The 22,742-nt window shown below is 42.8% G+C and overlaps 1 protein-coding gene across 5 annotated transcripts in view; it reads right to left on the bottom strand.

The window, feature by feature from the left end:
* The window catches only part of TBC1D1 (TBC1 domain family member 1), a 246,739-nt gene extending 224,246 nt beyond the window's left edge, over window positions 1-22,493 (bottom strand). For 4 of the 5 annotated variants that reach the window (XM_033213953.1, XM_033213956.1, XM_033213955.1 and 1 more), the window contains exons 1-2: window positions 22,232-22,367; window positions 9,942-10,451 (exon numbers count right to left, since the gene is read on the bottom strand). In XM_033213953.1, coding sequence (XP_033069844.1) covers window positions 9,942-10,358 — 417 coding nt within the window. In that variant the 5' untranslated portion in view covers window positions 10,359-10,451; window positions 22,232-22,367. Of the gene's footprint in view, window positions 1-9,941; window positions 10,452-22,231 lie in introns of all 5 variants that reach the window. The other variant, XM_033213957.1, reaches the window with a different exon arrangement.
* Window positions 22,494-22,742: the final 249 nt, after the last annotated feature.

Here is a 22,742-nt window from a genome sequence, read left to right as displayed (position 1 = left end):
TGCAAAATTTCAAATACCTACATTACCTGATCTTAAGAAATGACAACTTTCAATACATGGTCAGAATGAAAGCGTCCAGGAAAGGTTCCCTGCAGGATGGGCAGCCACCAAATCACTCTTCAGAGGCACATCAGCAACCACACTCAAGTCTACCTCTTTCCTTGGGGTCCTGCATCAGGCTTCTCCCCCAAATATCAACCCCAATCCAGTGTCTTCTGAAGTTCTCCCAGTGCCCGGCTAGCCCTGCACTGCACCTTCTGTGGTTGTGGGTTGAGGCTGACAGGCCACAGTGAGTAGGGTGGATGCCTGAGCCTCCAAAGGGAGGAAAGGTATTCAGAAGAGAGAAAAGCGAGAAACAAGAGATTTAGCTACTTCAGTATATCCTAAAATGGTGACCCACATGGCTCTGATCCACTGCAATATATTTCTAGACTTAAAAACAGGCTGTAGTTTAAAATGTGACTTTTATGGAAGAACTCTGAGCAAAATTCTATCATTAACAAATGAGAGGCAGCAAAAAAAAAAAAAAAAAAGTAGGGGGGAGAACCGATGGTCATTCTGTGATGAATATTCCTACTACTTCCAGAAATACTTTCTAAGAAGCTAGTGTAGCCCATGATCGACTGGAAGAGAGAGAATGCAAGCTGCATACACAGTTTAAAATTATCTAGTAGGCACATTTTATTTTTAAAAATTATATTTAAAATTTTTAAAATTTTTCAATGTTGTGGGTGCATAGAAGGTACATATATTTATGTGGCACATGAGATATTTTGATACAGGCATACAATGTGTAACAATGACATCAGGATAAATGGGGTATCCATCACCTCAAGCATTTATCTTTTGTGTTACAAACAATCCAATCACACTCTTTTGTATTGAAATGTACAAATAATTATTATTGACTATAGTCACCCCGTTGTATCAAATACTAAACCTTATTTATTCTTCTAACTATTTTTTTGTACCATTAACCATCTCCCCTCACTCCCCAACCCCCACTCCCCTTCCCAGTCTCTGGTAACCATCTTTCTACTCCTATCTCCGTGAGTTCAATTGTTTTAATTTTTAGCTCCCATAAATAAGTGAGAACACACAAAGTTTATCTTTCTGTTAGTAGGCATATTTTTAAAAGGTAAAAATGAAATAAGTAAAATTAATGTTAGTCATGTAATTTAACCCAATATACCAAAAATATTATTTCAACATGTAATCGTTATAAAAAACAATTGAGATTTTTACATATTTTTTCAAATGAAGTCTTTAAAATCCACTGTGTTTTTAAACTTAGAGCACATCTCATTTCAGATGGGTCACATTTCAAGTGCTCAGTAGCTGCAAGTGACTACTGATTACTGTACAGGACAGTAAAGGTCTAAGCTATAAATAAATCTCCCTAAGATGAAAGTCAACTTTAGGAGCAAGACACTTGTAAGGAGCAAGACATCCCTATTCTTAGGGATGGATTTATTTTAAAAAATAATTATCAAACTCAAAGCCTTTGGTAAAAAATGCAAAGCTATACAAAGGCATGTGTGTAAAACAATAAAAAGACTTTAAAAAAGTATCTAAGCATCTATCACAAGGTGGATGCTTCTGGAGCCTACAGACTCATTTTTCCAAGTCAAAAATAAATTAGGTAATCAATCCGGTGTTAGGAACCCAAACCTTCCAACAAATACTTCGGAGTTCATGCAGTCCTGGACATTCTTTTTATAGATGAAAAAGAATTCCTGCCAGCCCTTGCACCCAGCAACCGACTTCTGTCTAGTGTGACAGACGGTCAAGTGCTGATTAGCTGACATGGATACACTGTTATGGGCAACCCTGCACTGAGTCATAGCTGCCACATGGCACCCCAAATGAAACTTTACATAATAAATCAGGATGGGATTAAAGGCGCCCAGTGCAAATTTAATATAGGTAAGAAGTCCTCCAAAACAGAACTAACAAGACCCCCTCTGAATGATTACCTGTGTAGCAAAAGAGACAAATGTTTGAAATTTAGAAATTGCGACCAAATGTAGAAGGGGGAAGAGGTGAGAATATTTGAAAAATAATACTATGTTCTTCAGAATAATCACCCCCAGAAACAAAATGCTCTAGCTCAGTGCTGTAATCTTGGATCTTCACTCTAGCAAAGAAAGAAAGTAACGAGCCGGCAAATACAACAGCCAAGAAAGAGATGCAATTGAAGCCAGGCTCTATTGAAAATCCTGAAATAATGGTGCATATATTAAGTGGCTAACTTAAAATTCCAAGCAGATGGTGAATTATTAAAACAAATTAGTAATGGGTAAAATACAAACTGATACAAAGTGACACCCAAAAATAAAGTTTCAAAAATTTTTTACATTTAAGTAATAAAACTCAGCCAAGGCAACAATGGCTTTTGATACGGGGGATGGACTCCTGCTAATGACAGGAAAACAGCTTCAGACTGCCGTCTTGTTTAATATGCGAGGTAATATGCAGCCCAGAGAGGCTGGGTGAGGTGGCACTAGGTCCCATGCCGTTACTCGGAAAGGCAATGTGCTTACAGGGCCTCATGCAAGAATACACTGGTTCCTTACAGGAAATTTCAAAAGGAAACATTTATTGGTTTAAAATCAAATCTGCAAGGAGTCAAGTAGTCTTAAAATTAGTGGTAAGGGAGCCCACACGGTTCAGTCTCAGATATGTGTCACCTTCAAGAAATGCAGTTTTGTTGCCAAGAATCATAGAAAAGAAAACCCGTTTTGTCAAAGGACATTAAAGGGAATCCAAATACATCTTCTCCAACGACGTTTAATAAAGTCGACTTCTACATGTCGTTTCCCACGCAGCTGCTCTGTTTCACTCTCCCCCGCTCCACCCAGGCCCCAGGCTCCTATATCGCACTGTTCCCCCTCAAACTTAGCCTCTCTCCCAGTGAGAAATAAGACTTCCCCTTTGGGAGAGGGAGGAACCAGGTTAGCAATTACCAGATTCTTTTAGCAGAATGGAAAAGGGGAAGCCTGCGAGCATTTTCACATTAATGACATCTGTCCCATCACAGTTGTTAAACACCCACGCCATGTTCCGAGTGGACACCAAATCCAGAGGATCAGAATCTTATTAGAGTCGGGAACAGTGCTTGAAGAGCTGTGACATATTTCAAGTGTGATAAGAAATGCCAGTTAAAAAACATTTGGCGTGGCCAGGCACAAGTGTGTCACGTCTGTAATCCCAACATTTCAGGAGGCTGAAGCGGGCGGATCACTTGAGATGAGGAGTTCGAGACCAACCTGGCCAACATAATGAAACCCCATCTCTACGAAAAATACAAAACTTAGCCGGGAGTGGTGGCGGGCGCCCATAATCCCAGCTACTCAGGAGGCTGAAACAGGAGAATCTCTTGAACCCGGTAGGCGGAGGTTGCAGTGAGCTGAGATGGCACCACTGCACTCTAGCCTGGGCGACAGAGAGAGACTCTAAAAAAAAAAAAAGGCACTTACACCAAAAATACTTCCATGTACACTGTCTCTGACTTGACCTGGGTCCGGCACACACTCTGCCCACTGCCCTCGGCCCTCGACTACACACCAGCCTGCATTTCTCCACCTATTACCATCTCAAAAACCCCCGCCATTTCCCACTCAAAATCCCCTCTTTCCTTTGACTGATGTAAAACAGCACCATTTAATGTCAGAAGCCCCAGCCCAACACTTCTGCTACCTGCTCCTCAGTGCTGGAAAGTCCCTCTAAAGGAAGCAGAGCTTTTTCCTCCATGGATAAAGAAAAGGATGAAAACGCAATTACTCTTATGAATGATCTAAAGTGACAATCAGTATGAGGGGCAGATCAGGTTTTCTTCTGAATAGAGATTTTTTAGAAGAGGCAAGGCTGAAGAACCGGAGAGAAGAAGAATCCCGAGATGATTTTCTTAGACTTGAGAATGTTGCTAGGTCTGAATCTGGGCAGACTCCTGATTTCTTTGGGATATGATGAGGTAAAGATCTAGTCAGGGTCACTCATGCAACCATCAGTTTCCAGACTGAATACATTCGTTTACTTACTATGGACTCAAAGGCCATACTACATTTTAACCCAGGACCTTATGCCACTGTGTTCACACATTCTGAGGGATGCTCATGGGTGTTAGGAGAAAATATAACCTATGGTGTCATACGTTTGGGGAAAGTTAGTGTAAACAAGGTTAAACAGCCTATCTTGCTATAGGAATCTTCAGAGTTTTTAATGCACTAACGTACAACTCAAGAGGAAAATAGAAAATACAGTGTTTCCCTAGGAGAGCAGTTCTCCGAGTGCAGTATACATAACTCAGTGAACCAATATTTTCCAAATTGTCGATGCATGATGGTACAGAATCATAGCTGCTGAAAATATTTATTAAAGTGCTAGACAAGCTAGGCGCAGTGGCTCATGCCTATAATCCCAGCACTTTGGGAGGCTGAGGCGGGTGGATTATCTGAGGTCAGGAGTTTGAGACCAACCTGGCCAACATGGTGAAACCCCGGTTCCACTAAAAATATAAAACAGCCAGGTACGTGGTGCATGCCTGTAATCCCAGCTACTTGAGAGGCTGAGGCAGAAGAATCGCTTGAACCGGGGAGGCGGAGGTTGCTGTGAGCCAAGATTTTGCCATTGCACTCCAGCCTGGGCAACAAAGAAAACTCTGTCTAAAAAAAAAAAAAAAAAAAAAAAAAAAAAAAAAAAAAAAAAAGCTCGACAGATCAATGGATTTTAATATAACAAAGTGAAAAAATACTTCGATATGGTTTCAGATTTCAATTACAGCTAACCTTTAAAAAACTACCACTTGTCGAGTTGTAGCATTAAAGAAAAAGAGCCACAATTTTCTAAAAAGGCTGTGGATATAGTTCTCCATTTTCCTACTATGTAGCAGTGTGAGGCCAAATTTTCTTCATATGCTCAATTAAAATGATCCGTCACAACAGAATGAATAGAGAATCAGCTATGAGAATCCAGTTATCTTCTATGAATACAGACATTAAGGAGATGGGAAAAAAATGTAAAACTCTTATTACTAAATATTTTTTGGAAGACATAGTTATTCACAAAATATCTATGTTAACATGTAGATGTTTATTACTTTCATTTTTTAACAAATTAATATCTTTACAATATCTGAGTTTTAATTTCTAACAGAGTACGTATTAGTAGATATAACCCAAATAAACTGATGGTCTTTCGGATCCTTAACAACTTTGAAGAGTGAAACGAAATCCTTAGAACAAAATGTTTGAGATGCTGTCTTATTGCATTTGATCATGGAAGCTTTTCCATGTGAAACAGCTTAAGTATATAAGGCGTCTTCAAAAAGTTCATGAAAAATGCATATTGTTTAAAAACCCTGCATGGATTTCCTTTTTTTTTTTTTTTTTTGCAACAAATAAACTTGTACTAACTTGTTGTAGCATGTCTGAACAGGATCTAGGTTGAGGCTCTAAGAAGGAGAAGACATCAGTTTGAAAAGACCCCCTATCAGAGAAACATGAATCCTGTTAAAATTGAAGCAAGAAGAAACATCAAACTTATGGTGAAGTTTGGGTGGAAGAATGGTGAAATCACTGATGTTTTACAAAAAGTTTATAGGCACAATGCCCAAAGAAATCAGCAGTTTACAAAAGAATAACTCATTTTAAGAAAGGACGAGGCCAGGCGCAGTGGTTCATGCCTATAATCCCAGCACTTTGGGAGGTCAAGGCAGGTAGATTACTTGAGGTTAGGAGTTTGACACCAGCCTGGCCAACATGGTGAAACCCCATATCTACTAAAAGTATAAAAATTAGCTGGGTATGATAGTGTGTACCTGTAATCCCAGCTACTTGGGAGGGTGAGGCAAGAGAATCGCTTGAGCCCAGGAGGCAGAGGTTGCGGTGAGCTGAGATCGCACCACTGCACTCCAGCCCGGGCAACAGAACAAGACTGAGTCTCAAGAAAAAAGAAAAGAAAAAAAAAAGAAGAAGGGATGAGACAACATTGAAGAGGCAGCCTACAGCAGCAGACTATTCCAGATAATTTTTTGAGGAAAATATTCCTCTTGTTCATGCCCTCACTGAATACGACCAACAATTAATAAAACAAACCAATAGCCAATATCACAGACATCTCTGCTGGTTCAGCTTACACAATCCTGGCTGAAAAATTAACACTGAGCAAACTTTTTACTAGATGGTGCAAAAACCATTGCTCCCAAATCAGCTGCCAGTGAGAGCAGAGCTTTCAAGGGAAATTTTTAACTGGTGGGATCAAGATCCTGAAGCATTTCCTCAAAGAACTGTAACAGGTGATGAAACATGGTTTTACTAGCACAATCCTAAAGATCAAGCCAAATTCAAGCAATGGCTACCAAGGGCAGAAGTGGTCCAGTCAAAGCAAAAGTGGACTGGTCAAGGGCAAATGGCAGCAAACAAAATAGACATTTTGTTTGTTGACTTTCTGGAGGGCCAAAGAACGATAACATCTGTTTATCAAGAGAATGTTCTGAGAAAGTTAGTCAAAGCTTTAGCAGAAAAAGGCCTGGGAAAGTTTCACCAGAGTCCTTCTCCACCATGACAATGTTCCTGCTCATTCCTCTCATCAAACAGGAGCAATTCTGCAAGAGTTTCCATGGGAAATCATGAGGCATCCACCTTACAGGCCTAATTTGACTCCTGACTTCTTTTTGCTTCTCAATTTTAAAACATCTTTAAAGAGCACCATTTTTTCTTCAGTTAATAATGTAAAAAAGACTGCATACACATGGTTAAATTCCCAGGACCCTCAGTTCTTTGGAGATGGACTCAATGGCTGTTAACATTGCTTATAAAAGTGTCTTGAACTTGATAAAGTGTATATTGAGAAATAAAGCTCATGTGTATATATGTTTTTTACTTTTTAATTCCATTTTTCCACAACATGTTTTGAAGTTTCCTCATATTCTATGGAACATACAATAGAAAACACAATCTCATGGCATGCTTATACAATTATTCCTTCACATGCCTCTTCTCCCAAGACATTACCAGTGAATTAATTAGATGCTGATCAAAGGGTTTCCTCGCAGACTGTAGTTTTGTGTTTATGACGCTGGCAGTAAATGCATATGTCTTCTCTGGCAAATGCAGTTGGTGCTGACCTCATTTCTTTAGAAAAGGCCTTAACCTGGAGAATTATTTCACCTAGCAAATGTTATAAGTAGTCAAGAGAATGCTCCTACAGCAGATAATCCTTCGCTATGAGATACAGTGACAGTGGTGTTTCAAGAACAGAAAATCTACCATGCTGTTAGCATCATGGCCAGTGTGATTTACTGTTCTGTTTCCAACCAAATCACTGATTGAGGTACATACCTATGCTACAAATTATTCTTTTATAAAATGAACAGAGTAATGACAATTTGTGTTTGCAAAAATGGTATGCAAGCCAAAAATAACTTAAGAACTAATTCGTATTCCAACCATGGCTTTTTAGAATATAGAGTAAGTCCAATTCTCTCCTTGGGGAAAGACTGGAAGTCCCAATTACAGAATTTGGTTATAAATCTCTTTCTCTTGTCAGGCATCCGAATGACTGGCCAGAAGCCTGTTCTCAGATGGCTATAAAAGATTTTGGGAAAAAGTCAAATGTGTAAAGTGCTGAACAATGATTCCATGCAAAAACTCCCCAAGGAAACTCAGTCCAAATACTACTATATAGAGCTGGACTGCGGTACAGGCTGTTCAGTCCTCTCATTTTCATTCTGGAATTTGTCCAAATAATAGGAGCCATTAAGTTATACATGTCGTTTTTAAAATGTTCCTCAAAGATAACCAGAATCTCATCTTTGAAAGCTGAAGATACTCATCTAGGTATCCTGTTTCTTTTTACCTAAGACGTGAAATGAAATTAGCATATAATCTGCCTCTAGTAAAATTTTCTTGAATGACAATGTTTTTATGGCTATAAATGCTTACTAAGTTTCAGGTCCAGTGCTACCTCATTTAGTTTTTCCAGCAACTCTATTGGATAAATACTGTAATTATTCCCATTTAACAGATAAGAAAACAGACTCAATTGCCTGAGGCTACCCAGTTTATGGGTGCAGAAGTAGGATTAGAATACAGGAAGCCACCTGTATTCAGACAGGAAGTCTGAATCACCAAGCCTAATGCTGTCACGCCCACTTGAGATGGATGCATGGACAATAACATGAAATGATTTATAGTATGAGAGTTTGATTCTGTGAGCAAAATGGTGGCTTTGAGCTCCATATTCGCCTTTATTTCACAAAGCCTTCTCTACACTTCGGGTGTGTGTTAGGCTCTCTTCTCAGTCCTTCTGTTATGTTCTATACATGAATCACGTGGTCCTATTCCCCACTAATGTTCCTGCTTTCCTACAAGCCTCTGCTAATATCATCTCCAACAGCACCTGGAACAGCAATTCTGAATGACTAGAAGAACCAACAAATGAACAAGCAAAAGGGCATCTACTTGGTACCAAGAACATTAATTTCTAAATAAGTTTCTTACACCCTAGGGAGTATATAAAATAACGTAATGGAGTGCAGAGAGAAAACTTCAGCATTTCTATTCAGATTTTAAACTTGAAAATATGAGAACCTTTCAAGGCTTCACTGACAGTTGACATGTGAATTGACACTTGCATCTTCACCCTGTACATGTGGCAGAAAGCTTGAGTTGTATGTGACTTGCCTTGCTTGGCACCCAAAACAACGGTGAGACTCCACAGTCCATGGGGTTAGCCGTGGAGCCCTGAACTCAACTGAGAAAGTGGCTATTTGCATTGTATTTTCAACTTTATCTCAGCTAATTCTCATAAAATGGACAAGCATCTTCAAATGAGTCCTGCTCAGAACTACAACGAATGCTAATAACAAAGCAAGCACAAATGAACAAGAAAAGAGCAGAGCTTTTACCATGTCTCATATTTTTTTCAACCACATCATGGGCTAATAATAAGCTAATCAGATTTGACCTGAGGTTTGCGAAAGAGAAAAACACAAAGAACCCCTGATAGCATCAAAACTTAGATACATATCCACCGTTCTTATCAATGACCTTTGCCTAAGTGAACATTATGCCTTGGGAAACTGGCCAGTAGCATTTTTACACAGTTTACGAATAACTGTATTTTTCTTTTCTTTTTTTTTTTTTTGAGACAGCATCTCGCTCTGTCGCCCAGACTGGAGTGCAGGGGCAGCGATCTCGGCTCACTGCAAGCTCTGCCTCCCAGGTTCACACCATTCTCCTGCCTCAGCCTCCCGAGTAGCTGGGACTACAGGCGCCCGCCACCACTCCCGGCTAAGTTTTTGTATTTTCAGTAGAGATGGGGTTTCACCGTGTTAGCCAGGATGGTCTCGATCTCCTGACCTCGTGATCCACCCATACCTCGGCCTCCCAAAGTACTGGGATTACAGGTGTGAGCCATTGCGCCCGGCAAATAACTATATTTTTCGTAATAGGATTGCAAATGTGGAGATTTAGAACTTTGCCACTCAAAGTGCAACCTGCAAAAGGCAGCATGAGCACCTCTTGGCAGCTTGTTACAGATGCAATCTTGGGGTCCACCCGGACCCACTGAATCAAGATTCACATTTTAACAAGATCCCCAGGTGACTCACGAGCACATTTCAGTTTGAGAAGCACGGCTTTAGAACATTTGTCTGGAATAATGTACATCTTAACACTTCTGCTCTTAATTAGTAGTTTTAGAATGATTTCTCTTGGATTTTTGAACTCAAAAACTGACAATTTCTCATATCTGTTTTCAAATGTGCTTCAAAACTATAAACTAGCACCATAAACAAAAAATTCAGCTAAGTAATCAATTTATAACTGCAGCACTAATCCCTTATTCATTTCAGCATACTTACAATAAATTTCCTGACCCCCATACAATTCAAAACCAGCCAGCCACACCTTAGTCTTTTGGATCTCCATCTCACTTACTTTTGTTTGATCGTCGGCTTTGAACACATGGCAGATACTCTGCCGACGGATGGCGTCTTCCTTAATCAGACAAGCAAAGTAACTTGGGTCATGACTGTTGTGAATCAGTTTGTGAACATGCTGAGGCTTGCACTCAAAGATGCTGGAACAGATCAGGGGGTCCCACTGTTGACTTCTCCCTGGCTCAGGTTCACATCTCAGTCCAGAGGGAGAAACGCAAAGTCGGACTTGCTTGGTTACAGGTTCCTTTCTGGAGGACTGCCTGCTGAGTCTTCGCACCTCGGCCACAACCCAGGGCAGCATGGGCATGGTGGTCAGGGAATGCACAGGCAGGGAGCCCACCAGCTGCAGGCCAAAGTCCACCGAGACCTCGTTAGGAAGCGGATGTTTCCTTGCCGTGAAGGTTATTGGTTCCATCTTGGGAAGGGTCTGGGAACTCAGCAAAGCAGTTACCACTGTTTTTCTGTTTTAGATCAAGCAATCTATTTTACACACTTCATATGCAGAGACCTGGGGGAGGAAACCGGAGGCATTAGAATGTAATGAAGTCATAGCAATAGCTACCTTCAAAGGGCTATTATTTCAGAACTCAAAAGCCTGAAACCCAAATGTAATAAGAGGCTCAACTAAGCTCCTCTGCCTAGAAAGAGCTTTCTCAAAATTGTATTCCATATAAAACCTGGTCACGGCATAACTGTCACACTCATTACAAGTAACAAAGAGTCCACTGGGAAACTATTATGAAACATAAGCCTCCTAAAGCCAACAAAGGCCCCCATGAGAGAAGATGACACAGTGCTACTCTGAGAGCATGAAACCTCATTGTATTATTTAACATATATTTCAATACATTTTTAAAAGATAGTCAAATTCAGTATAAGTGACTTCCCCAAGAAATAACTCTTATGGGAAGAAATAGATGCTATCATCACCATAGTGTACTGAACCAGATCAGTTTTAAACAACTGATCTGGGACAAGTAATATCACTTACGATATTGCTTACATTTTAAAAGACTCAGCCAGGTAGTCTAGAGGTTCTGAATCACAAATGCACCTTCCATTAACATGTATTCACTGCCTATTATGTTGCAAACATCGTCTTAAAGATTGTTTTATTCAATTCATGTGCTATAAGCTATCACCCCAACACCTGGCTTCTTCTCATCAACAGATATCAATGTTAGGCCAGGTGCAGTGGCTCACACCTGTAATCCTAGCACTCTGGGAGGCCAAGATAGGTGGATCACCTGAGGTTAGGAGTTTGAGACCAGCCTGGCCAACATGGTGAAAACCCATCTCTACAAAAAATACAAAAATTAGCCTGGTGTGGTGGTAGGTGCCTGTAATCCCAGCTACTCAGGAGGCTGAGGCATGAGAATTGTTTGAACCTGGGAGGCAGAGGCTGCAGCAAGCCGAGATTGTTCCACTGCACTGCAGCCTGGGTAACAGAGTGAGACTCTCTAAAAAAAAAAAAAAAAAAAACTGCTTCTACCAAACCCAAACCCAAACTCCCTCAACTACATTTCTCTGTGTTCTTTCTTTCTTTCTTTCTTTTTGAGACAGGGGCTCGCTCTATTGCCCAGGCTGGAGTGCAGTGGCACGATCGTGGCTCACTGCAACCTCCACCTCCTGAGTTCAAGCAATTCTCCTGTCTCAGCCTCCCAAATAGCTGGGATTACAGGCATGCACCACCATACCTGGTTAATTTTTGTATTTTTAGTAGAGACAGGGTTTCACCATGTTGGTCAGGCTGGTCTCGAACTCCTGGCCTCAAGTGATCCGCCCACCTTGGCCTCCCAAAGTGCTGGGATTATAGGCATGAGCCACAGTGCCCAGCCCTTCTTTGTTTTCAACAACCACGTTTGATGTATCCTAACGCCTTCTTGTCCCATTGGATGACAAAATCCTTTTGTTCAAAGCTTAGTTGTCTGTGGGATCTCAAGCCCTATTCTTTACTCACTTGCTCCCTGGATCTTTAGTCTCTCCTGTATCCACTCCCTTCCCCTGCACCTGCCTCACTCCCCTAGCATATGGACAAATGCTAAGGTGACACTCCACGAAGGCAGGCACTGCATCTGTCTGATTCACTGCTATCTCCCTTGTGTCTGCCATAGTGCCTGACTCAAAGAAGGGATTCAATAAGTATTTTAAAAGAATAACTGAGGTCTCTCCAATTAAAAAAAAAAAAAAGATATTTCTTTTGATTTCAAACTTCCCTTGGCCATGGCTCTTTCTCTTCCTTCCCTCCAAGGTAAGGTCTACACTTACTGTCTCCACTTCCTATTGACCATCCATTCCTGGTTTGTAAGGCCTCGTTTGCACTAGGGATCCACTGAAATTCTGTTAAGGTTGCCCAGGTCCCCAAAGTTGTAAAATTTAAAGGGGGCTATTTAGTCCCTGACTGCTGTTCACGCTGATGAATTTCTCAATCTTGGCCACACCTTCCTTCTTGAAACTCTTCTGGTTCTCATCTTACCTTTCTGGTTGTTTCTTTTCACATACTTCAAAGGCTTTTTTTCTTCCTATGTTTGACTTCATCCTCTCCCCTCATTCTACCTGCTGTTTTGGACAATCTCACCTAATCTTTTGGTGTCAAGCACCACATTCTGATCATCCTGCTGCTGCTGATCAGTGTGTGACTTCTACCACACACTTTGCGTATGTTGTCTCCTTTAACCTTCATAACAGCCTTATCCACTAGAGCCCACTATTATGAACTAGGAAACTGAAGCCTGGAGAGCTTGAGTCACTTATCACAGAGGATGGGGGGCAATTTGCACTTGACTCTAAAGCCCATCCCCTTGACTGCTGCACAAGAATGCATCTACCACATACACCCTAATGGTGCCCAAGTGTTCTGCTCCCATGGAAGCCTCCTTCCTGAGTTCCAGATGCATACAGGCCATTAAATATTTCTATCTGGATAGCCTATAGGCTCCTAGGTATCAATTTAGTTATTTTTAAAGCTAACTCAGTCTCATCTCCCTCCTTCCCAGAATTTTTTTCCCCTCCTGTACGCTGTATCTAGGTGAATAGCATCACTATTCACTGAACGGCCAAGGGGTCATTCAGATTCCTTCTTCATCCTATTGCTACCTCTGACTCCACCATCCACTCTTTCTTTTTTCTCCTAGAGAAAAGGTGCCCCATCCTTCAATCCATCCATCACATATTTCCTGGAGTAACTTAATCAACACAAGATTTATCATATCACTGCTAAAAATTCTCTAATAACTCCCCACATACAATTCTCAGGAATCTGGCTCTGTCTATATCTCCAACTTTATATTCTCCCCTAAAATGATCTCCTTGGTGCACCTTTTGGCTCTGAAGATAGAGAACTAGTTATGGTTCCCCATATAAAATGTGATTTCTCATGCCTCTGAGCCATGGTACATACTGTTCCTCTCTCCTCAGAGTGTAATCCCTGCCACAAACTGCAGAGGGTCTGAGATTTTACCTTACTTGCAAACTAACATGTTAGCCTGCCACAAGTTAGCCTGCTGGTAGAAAACATGAGACTCCTGGGCTGGAGACGAAGGACAATTTATTACTCAGAGCAGTCACAGTAGCCAGACCGTCAGCATTTGTGTTGGTTCCCTGACACCCAATTCCCAGAGGTCAGGTGACATCTGTATCATGGTGGGTTACAGGAAAGGAAGCTGAGTTTAGGGAGTCAGAATATTTTACAGTGGGAAGTACAGGAAGCAAGCATGTCTGCCCTTTGCTCCAGAGAAGACTCTATTTCTGTCTTTCATGACTGTTTGCTGTAGAAACATGATGGAAAAGGTAGTTTCAAACACAGGCACTCAATGCCCTGCTCACAAGATGTGGTAGAAACAGGAAGGACCCATGGAGAGTCATCTCCCAACAGTCCCCATCCTTGTCTTCTATTTCCAACTGGTACTTAAGTCCTACCTCAAGCAACTACCACCTCTTTTCTCCAAGGTGTTTTAGGGCATGCATCAGCAGGCTTTTCTGAACTTTCCACCCAATCACCATATTCAAGAGTTTGAATAGGTGTCCCTCAAGAAGACCATAAGCTTCTTGAACTCTTAAGGTTTGGGATTTCCAAAATCAGTATTCAAATTTTAAACCTTTTCTGAACTGGAACTGAAGTCTATTCTTTTTACTCTATGTTTTTCTGTATAATATATATGCACAATGCTAAGAGCAAATTTTTAAATATAATTTGAACATAATTCATAGCTAATTTTCTTTTCAAATCTTCAAGAAATAAAAAATAAAGCAATACTTTATTTACAGCTCAGGCATTTCATGAAATTAAAGTCCCTGACTATACTTTAAAGCACAGCTTCTCCTAATAATGAAAATGGACGTCAAGTTCATATAATCCCATAAATAATGATCTCTCTTTCTCTTTATTCTCTCTCTCACTTACAGGTGAAAAAGACATTAAATGTCTGGATCAACTTCTACTCCTGTAACAGAATCTGTTTCATGTTCTAACTGTTGACAGCTGCTAATCCCAAAACATGTTTAAAGAAGCCCTAGAATTATTACAAAGGATAAATCTGAGCTCTATCAATTATTTTAGATGAAGCAGTTATTAATATAGTGGCAACAAGCATAGCAGAATTACGTTCAATTTCCTTCTTAGAGTATAGATGTACATAGTACAAAAAAACCTCAGTCACTTAAATCAGTTGATAATAATCAGTCATCAAATGAGTCCTGCCATTTCACTGATGAAACTATTTGAATGCCTAAAGTTTTTGCTTTTCAACCAGCTGTAGCATGTTCTTAGCTTCTCTGTAAAAAGTAGATTAGACCTTAGCACTGTTCATAAACTATCAAATAATAGGTTCTACCTCCAACATAGCCATAATTATTTATAAGCAATTCAGATTCTGCTAATATAAGATTCAGGGTAACTTAGATCCGGTGAGTTTCTACATTACTTGTCAATAAAAAGTTCCAGGCCGGGCGCGGTGGCTCAAGCCTGTAATCCCAGCACTTTGGGAGGCCGAGACGGGCGGATCACGAGGTCAGGAGATCGAGACCATCCTGGCTAACACAGTGAAGCCCCGTCGCTACTAAAAAAATACAAAAAACTAGCCGGGCGTGGTGGTGGGCGCCTGTAGTGCCAGCTACTCAGGAGGCTCAGGCAGGAGAATGGCGTAAACCCGGGAGGCGGAGCTTGCAGTGAGCTGAGATCCGGCCACTGCACTCCAGCCTGGGCGACAGAGCGAGACTCCGTCTCAAAAAAAAAAAAAAAAAAAAAAGTTCCATAACAGAGATAAACTATGTAAATAATATTAGGGATTTGGTGCAAAAGTAACTGCAATTTTTGCCATTAAAAGGAATGGCAAAAACTGTAATTACTTCTGCACCAGTTTAATACTAACAAACCATTCAATTATTTTTTAAAGCCATCTCAATCCACATTATTTGCACTCAACCTTTGACCATTCTTTAAGCCTCAGATAGAACCTCCTATTCCAACGAGAACTCTTATGTTTCATACCCTCAGCAAGAAATACTGTGATTCCAATAAGCTTCTAGTGATGTTCTTGTTAGTAGAGTTGTCTATATACATGCCCTATCCCTCTACAGAGAACCTTTGTATTCTGCACAACTCCTACCTAGCACAGTCTTTAAACATAGTAGTTACCCAAGACACAAAGATGGCCTTTATTAGAACAGTTTCAATAATCTTGTTAATGTGTCCTGCTATGCTACATACCTCTGGCAGCATACACTTAGAATCATAAAATTTTAAAGTTAACAAGGTCCTTTTTAAGCCATTCAGAAATTTCCCTAATATTTGAAATGAGGCAACTGGATTCTGGAAAAGTTAAGTGGCTTGTCCAAATTTAGTGACAGAATGGGGACAATCCAAGTCCCTGACTCCCATCCAAGTGCTGCAGAGAACCCCAACTTCCTCATGGAAACACTTTCAAGTGTAAAGTTGAAAAAGCAAGTTACTCAGCTTCTCCAAATCTTGTTTATTCTTACAAGAGAATGGAACAAGATCATCCCCAAGTTTTCTTCCATCTCTCAAATCTGGCAAATCTTATTCTCATAATGTACAATACCAAATGTCCCCAATATTGTGTGCGGATAGAAAGCTGCTCCCGGCCGGGCGCGGTGGCTCAAGCCTGTAATCCCAGCACTTTGGGAGGCCGAGACGGGCGGATCACGAGGTCAGGAGATGGAGACCATTCTGGCTAACACGGTGAAACCCCGTCTCTACTAAAAATACAAAAAACTAGCTGGGCGAGGTGGCGGGCGCCTGTAGTCCCAGCTGCTCGGGAGGCTGAGGCAGGAGAGTGGCGTGAACCCGGGAGGCGGAGCTTGCAGTGAGCTGAGATCCGGCCACTGCACTCCAGTCCGGGCGACAGAGCGAGACACCGCCTCAAAAAAAAAAAAAAAAAAAAAAGAAAGCTGCTCCCATCTTCCCTTCAGGAACAAAAATGTGGGGGAGGTACATGAAGAAAGGATGGGAATTATTGATCAGGAAGTGAGAGAAGCAAGGGTAGGTATTAGTAAGCTGCTTATTGGGAACCCCCTTTCTTCCCACCCCCACCCCCAATCCTTCACCGCAAACCACAGAGAGCAGGATGGGGACTTTCCAGTAACTAACAATACAACAGCCTCTGCAGTTTCAGCCCGCACCTTCTCAGAATGCTGGTGGCAGGGGGGAGGGAGAGAAGAAAGGATGAATGGAGGGGTGTTAGTGGCCTCTAGCTCTAGGCCAGATTAGGAACCGGCCAACATTGATTAGCTGTTGGGGACGCCAGAATGGACAGAAAGTCCCCAGGCGGCTACTCACATTGCTCTGTGAATCAATGGTTTAATTTCTCTGTTCTTTATGCCAGATGGAGTGGGCAGGCACCTGAACAGAATTATACTGCAACCTGAAGTACTCTAATCCCATGCAGTAGGCTCACTGGCTGGCTACACTCTTCATCCACTTCCTCCACAGGATTCCACCCCAATGGGAGCAGCGTGTTCCTCACCCAGGAATCCCACAGGGAGCAACAACCCTTGGAGCAGAGGCTGTCTCACCATTGCATGGAGCTCCTGAAACCGGTGGTTCTAAATGTTTTCATCATCAAGGATGCTTTAGTACTGGGGTGTGTCTCTCTAATTTGACCTGTAAAGTAATGATGCTTTTGAATGACTTCTTTCTCATGTAAATTATTGTTATTGTTTGAGACAGAATCTCACTCTGTCGCCCAGGCTGTAGCGCAGTGGCGCAATCTCAGCTCACTGCATCCTCCGCCCCCCCGGGGTTCAAACAATTCTCCTGCCTCAGCCTCCCTAGTAGCTGGGATTACAGGTGTGCGCTACCACGCCTGGCTAATTTTTGTATTTGTGGTAGAGGGGTTTCGTCATGTTGGCCAGGCTGGTCTCCAACTCCTGACATCAAGTGATCTGCCAGCCTCGGCCTCCCAAAGTGCTGGGATTACAGGCACGAGTCATATAAATTAGAGCCAACTCGAGGCTAGTCCTTTAGAATTCTCTTCATTGCACAGGAAAAAGGGTGGGAAATGGGGGAGGGTCCTAGCTGGCCCTCAGAGATAATGTATAACCCTCCCACCTGCAGGGTTCCTTTAAGTTATTCTGCGAAAAGTAAAAAGAATAGTTATCAGCACATTATCATCGTGTGTTTATTAACTGATTTAACTTACAAAACGTTGGACAATAAGGAATATTATCATTGAATAGTGGCACAGAGAAGTGAGGTTACCTGCCCAAGGCCATACTATAAGAAGTGGCAGAGTTGGGATTTGAACCCAGGCCCTTTGACTCCAGAGTTTGTTTGCTCTTAACCTCTTTGCTAGAGTAATATCTGACCACCTACCACTTCATGGACATTTTACATTCATGATCTTCTGTATGTTCACAACGCTGAGAAGTAGGTTTTGTCATCCTCATTTTACCAAAGGGTTCCCTCACTAATAAATTGTGAAGGCGGGATTTGAATCCATATCTGTCTTATTCATATACTTCTGTTGTTTCCCATAGATGATATCCAAAGATCCCATAGATCTTTAGACAGGAATAACCCTCAAATATCTTTCTAGTGGATTAGCCAGGTTGTTCTATCTAAATTTTGCTTGGCCTCAGCAATCCAAACCTAACATCAAAATTATACTCTAAAGGTATAAAATAAACAAACATAATAATAGCAATAAATAATATTGAGTGCTCACTGTGTACCAGGCACTGTTTTCTAAGCACTTTGCTTATATAAATTCACTAATTCTGACAACGAACCCATAGGGCTTACCTAATTCAGAAGTTTAGATTTGCTGATTATATAAAATGTGCTGTTAAATAAATGCATTGTCTTTCTAAGAGAAAAATAGCTGTTGCTCATCTCAAAGGAGACAGGCACACTCAAAATTAAATGCCTCTTTGTTGGTGCTAAAATGTATTTCCTACATTCTGCACAGTTTCATAGAAACCCACATATCAAGAGTTTTTCAGTTGGCCCAAATATGACAAATATTTTTCTAAACATCTGAAATCTGAAAAGGGACACATTGCCCCTGCATCTAAGACCTCATCAAATGGAACTTTTGGCTTAGAACTGTCAAAAACCTGCCAGGTGCCGTGGCTTACATCTGTAATCCCAGCACTTTGGGAGGCCAAGGCGGTGGATCATGAGGTCGGGAGTTCAAGACCAGCCTGGCCAAGATGGTGAAACCCTGCCTCTACTAAAAATACAAAAATTAACCGGCTATGGTAGAGCACGCCTGTAGTCCCAGCTACTCAGAAGGCTGAGGCAGAGAATCACTTCAATCTGGGAGGCGAAGCTTGCAGTGAGCCGAGATCGTGCCACTACACTCCAGCCTGAGCAACAGAGCAAGACTCCATTTCAAAAAAGAAAAAAAAAAGTCAAAAATCTTGAAGATGAAAACCTTCATGTCTTTTGTGAAGAATCTGGTTTAAAGATCTTTTTTATTGGAATATGGGGTTGGAAAGGAAGAAAAGTCAGTGAAGGAAATTGTAAGGTAACGGTTCTAACTGAAAACCTAAATCCTTCATCATCACTACAGGGATACAAACCCCAACATTGCTCTGCTGCTGAATGGACTCAATGGCACAATCATGTTTCACAGCAACCTCCACCTCCCGGCTTCAAGCGATTCCCCTGCTTCAGCCTCCCAAATAGCCGGGACTACTGGCACATGCCACCATGCCAGGCTAGTTTTTGTATACCTATATTTTTGTAGAGACAATTTTGCCATGTTGGCCAGGCTGGTCTCAAACTCCTGACCTCAAGTGATCCACCTGCCTTGGACTCCCAAAGTGCTGGGATTATACGCATGAGCCACCATGCCTGGCCATGGACTCAGTCATTTTAATGAGCAGATTTTACTTCTTAAGTTTAATGACCAGGAGATGAAACCTGCTGAGAAATATATAAAATATTGAAACTAACGTGATCATTAAACTTGAGACTTGGGAAGGGCAGCACGGTAGACCAGAAATGGGCAAAACAAATGATCCTGAGGCACTCACACATACACAGGAAGTCCCCAAATGGGCTGTGATACATTTTCAGTTCTCTGGGCATCTGAAAAGAGTGAAAACTGGGGACCTACAGAGAAATGCTGTGGAGAGAGTAGGAAGGGCTTCCGGGAGCTGCCATTCTGTCAGATCAAATTAAAAGCATGCTGAAAGACACAATCCTCTTGAGCCCCTTGCTCTCCTCCCTACCACCTACTCTGCCAGAAAGCTGGTGGCCAACAAAGCAGGCAGCTGTGGTGCCTACTCCAGGCACCAAGACAACTGAAGATGCTGCTGTGAACACAGAAGAGGTAACAGCCATGCTGCTTGGTTCAGGCTCCACACTGCTTGCCAGTGGTACATCCTAGAAGATCCTAGAAGATCTGGAGCACAAAGGAGCCACCCACCCACATCTGGCTCTGCACAGGGGTACATCTCATTGTGACTGCAGCCTTCCTTGTCAGAGCTGCCTTCTAGGGAAGTGGGGGACAGGGATATTACCAGCTGGATAATGAGGAAGAAGGGGCAAGCCCTATTGCTTCAGAGTTGCACGTTTCCTCCTAATACCCACTAGTGTTTTGACAAACTATGCCTTATGGGACACCAGGTCAACACTGCGTGACTGCCACCCAACCAGAAATGCTGTCATGGTGAAAAGGGGAAGTCCCAGCACTCTCAGTGGGGTAGATAACAATAGACTATGACAAGGAGACTCGTTTGCAACATTTTCCTTTGAAAACATAATGTAATAATTTATAACTACACCAGTGATTTTTTTTCCTATTCTCCTGGTTTGCAAATGACTGGACAAATCCACATGAAATAAATGATTTTAATTATCACCTGATGATTTTATTTCCTGCTTTGAACCACTTAGTCCCTTCCATGTCTCCTTGCACTCAATACTGTTAGAATACTCTACTTGTGTTCACTTCAGAAAATATCCCTTCAACTCTTCTTTTTTAAGAGATGGGATCTCACTTTGTCACCCAGGCTCCATTGAGGTGGCACAGTCATAGCTCACTACAGCCTTGAACTCCTGGGCTCACGTGATCCTCCTGGCTTAGCCTCCCAAGTAGCTGGGACTACGGTTGGGTGCCACAACCCCTAGCTCATTTAAAACAATTTTGTAGAGATGGGGTCTCAATATCTTTCTTGAACTCATGGGCTCAAACAATCCTCCTGCCTCAGCCTCCCAAAGTGTGGGGATTACAGGTGTAAGACACTGCTCCTGGCCTAAACACTTTATATGATACCTTTTAACTCACAGCTGTGGCTACTATTCAGTAGTGCATGTTATGTCAATGGTTACTTATAGATAAATCTGGAGAGAAAGCACTTGTGGGGTCTTATTTTTCTATAACATGCCAGAAAAAAATAACAGGAAACAGGCAGACTATGAGACTATGATAGCATCCAATTTCAAATCGTTGTAAAACACCTGTTTACAAAAGCAGTTAAACCTTTACTAGGCAAACTCTTTCATACCATGTCCTTAATCCTTAAGACAGCTCCCAGGAAGTTGATGATGACGCACACTTCTTTCCCGACCAAGAGAAGCCATCTCAACGCTAGAAAAAGGTGCCGAACTCACCTGTTCAGGTATTCCTAACCCACAGGAGTGACAGAACACGAAGAGTCAGAAATTTTAAAAGTCATTCTGCAAGGTGGATTCTCAGCCTCTGGGAGCAGCTCTCCTTTCTTTCTTCCACCCCAACCCCTCCCACATACAGCTGACTTCCAAAACACAACAGAAACCAGAGGTGGCCATTCTCCAGCTCCTACCAATCCCAGTTCACATCTAGGGAAGAAATTTCTGCCCTCCTAACCAAGGGTTTTGGACCAGGGCCTCTGCATTCAGCTTAGGTCCAGTGCAAAAAGTTGAGAAGTTTGAACTTGTACAGATAGCTGAGTTTCTTGGGTGTGACCTATTTAAACCAGGTCATTTTTAAATGCTCTTTCAAAGTCTGGTTTTATTAATAAATGAAATCATCCCATCATAAAGGAAACAATGAGAAATCTATGAAGTGAAAACATATCCATTAATATGGGGCACCTTGAAAATTAAACTGTTTGGTGGAAGGAACAACCATCACTTTCAATTCAGTTTTAAAGCAACTTCTAGAGAATAAGCTATGTTAAGTAAAATCAAAACAGGAAAAGTCACATCTAGGTGGATTTCAAACAAAATGATACCTCTTTGAAAAAAAAACAAAAACAAAACCTAATGCCTGGTGAAGTTTGAGGGGGTCTCATAATCACAGAGCCGTCAGGAAGCGGCTAGAAACAATTAAGAAGAGTTTCAAAATGACTGGTACAGGATGTGCCCATAGAAAGAAATGTTGCGCGCACTGGTGGAGCTGCCAAAGTTACAACTGCAAAGTACCCTGAACTTTTAAAGGGTGGCTTGGGGTCATTCTGACCACACTCTTCCCAATGTGGTCGCCTTGCAGACACGCTAGCCCTCGAGATATTTGGCGGGAGGGGGGAGGGGAGAGATGCGCGGACCAGTGAGCGGGTGGGGGTGGGGGGAGAAGCCGGCGGAGCTCTCGGGTCGCTAGCAACATCAAGGTTTCGCTTTCGCCCAAGGGCGGGGGGGGCGGTATGGGGGGCAACGAGATGGCAATGAACTTCCTCCCCCGAGACACCCCGCTGGCGAGGCCAGCAGGAGCGTCCGTGGGCGGCCAGATGCCTTTCCCTCCGCGGCCAGGCGGGGCAGGGGCGTGCTGGGGGCGGGGGCGGCCGCGATGCCCCAAGAGAAGCCAGCGGGATGGCCAGGTCGAAGCCCCGGAAGGCGCTTACCTGTGCCGCGCCGCGCTCAGAGCCCGGGACCAGGCCGGGACGCGCAGGTGCTTGGGGGCATCCTGGGGACGGCCTGGGTGGGTGGGGCGTCCATCGTGCCGGGCTGGCTGCGCTCTTCCCGCCGTTGGGGGCCGGGGAGGGGGCTCCCCTCGGCTCTGCGCCCGTCTCTTCTCCACCCGGCTGAGGACACAGCGGGTCCCGCGGCGGCGGCAGCAACAGGCACCGGCGGACTGTGGCGGCACCAGGAGCAGCAGCCGAAGAGGAGGAGGAGGAGGAGGAAGAGGAGGAGAGGAGGAGGAGGTGTCTGCGCGCGGCTCTCGTTTCCTCCTCCCAGCCTGGGCGAGCGCGCGGGAGGCGAGGAGAGGACAGGAGCCGGGATGTCCCCACTCGGTCCCCGGGGAGCTGCGAGGGGGACTCGGTGTCCTCCTCCTCCCCACTGCGTCGTGTGACTGTGCCCGGGCAGCACGGCCCGGACGGGCGAGTCACACGCGAGCAACAGCTGCTGCACTGC

This window comes from Trachypithecus francoisi, unplaced genomic scaffold (assembly GCF_009764315.1).
Source record: "Trachypithecus francoisi isolate TF-2019V2 unplaced genomic scaffold, Tfra_2.0 Lachesis_group1, whole genome shotgun sequence".
NCBI lineage: Eukaryota > Metazoa > Chordata > Mammalia > Primates > Cercopithecidae > Trachypithecus > Trachypithecus francoisi.
This window is presented reverse-complemented; position numbering and strand designations above follow the sequence as displayed.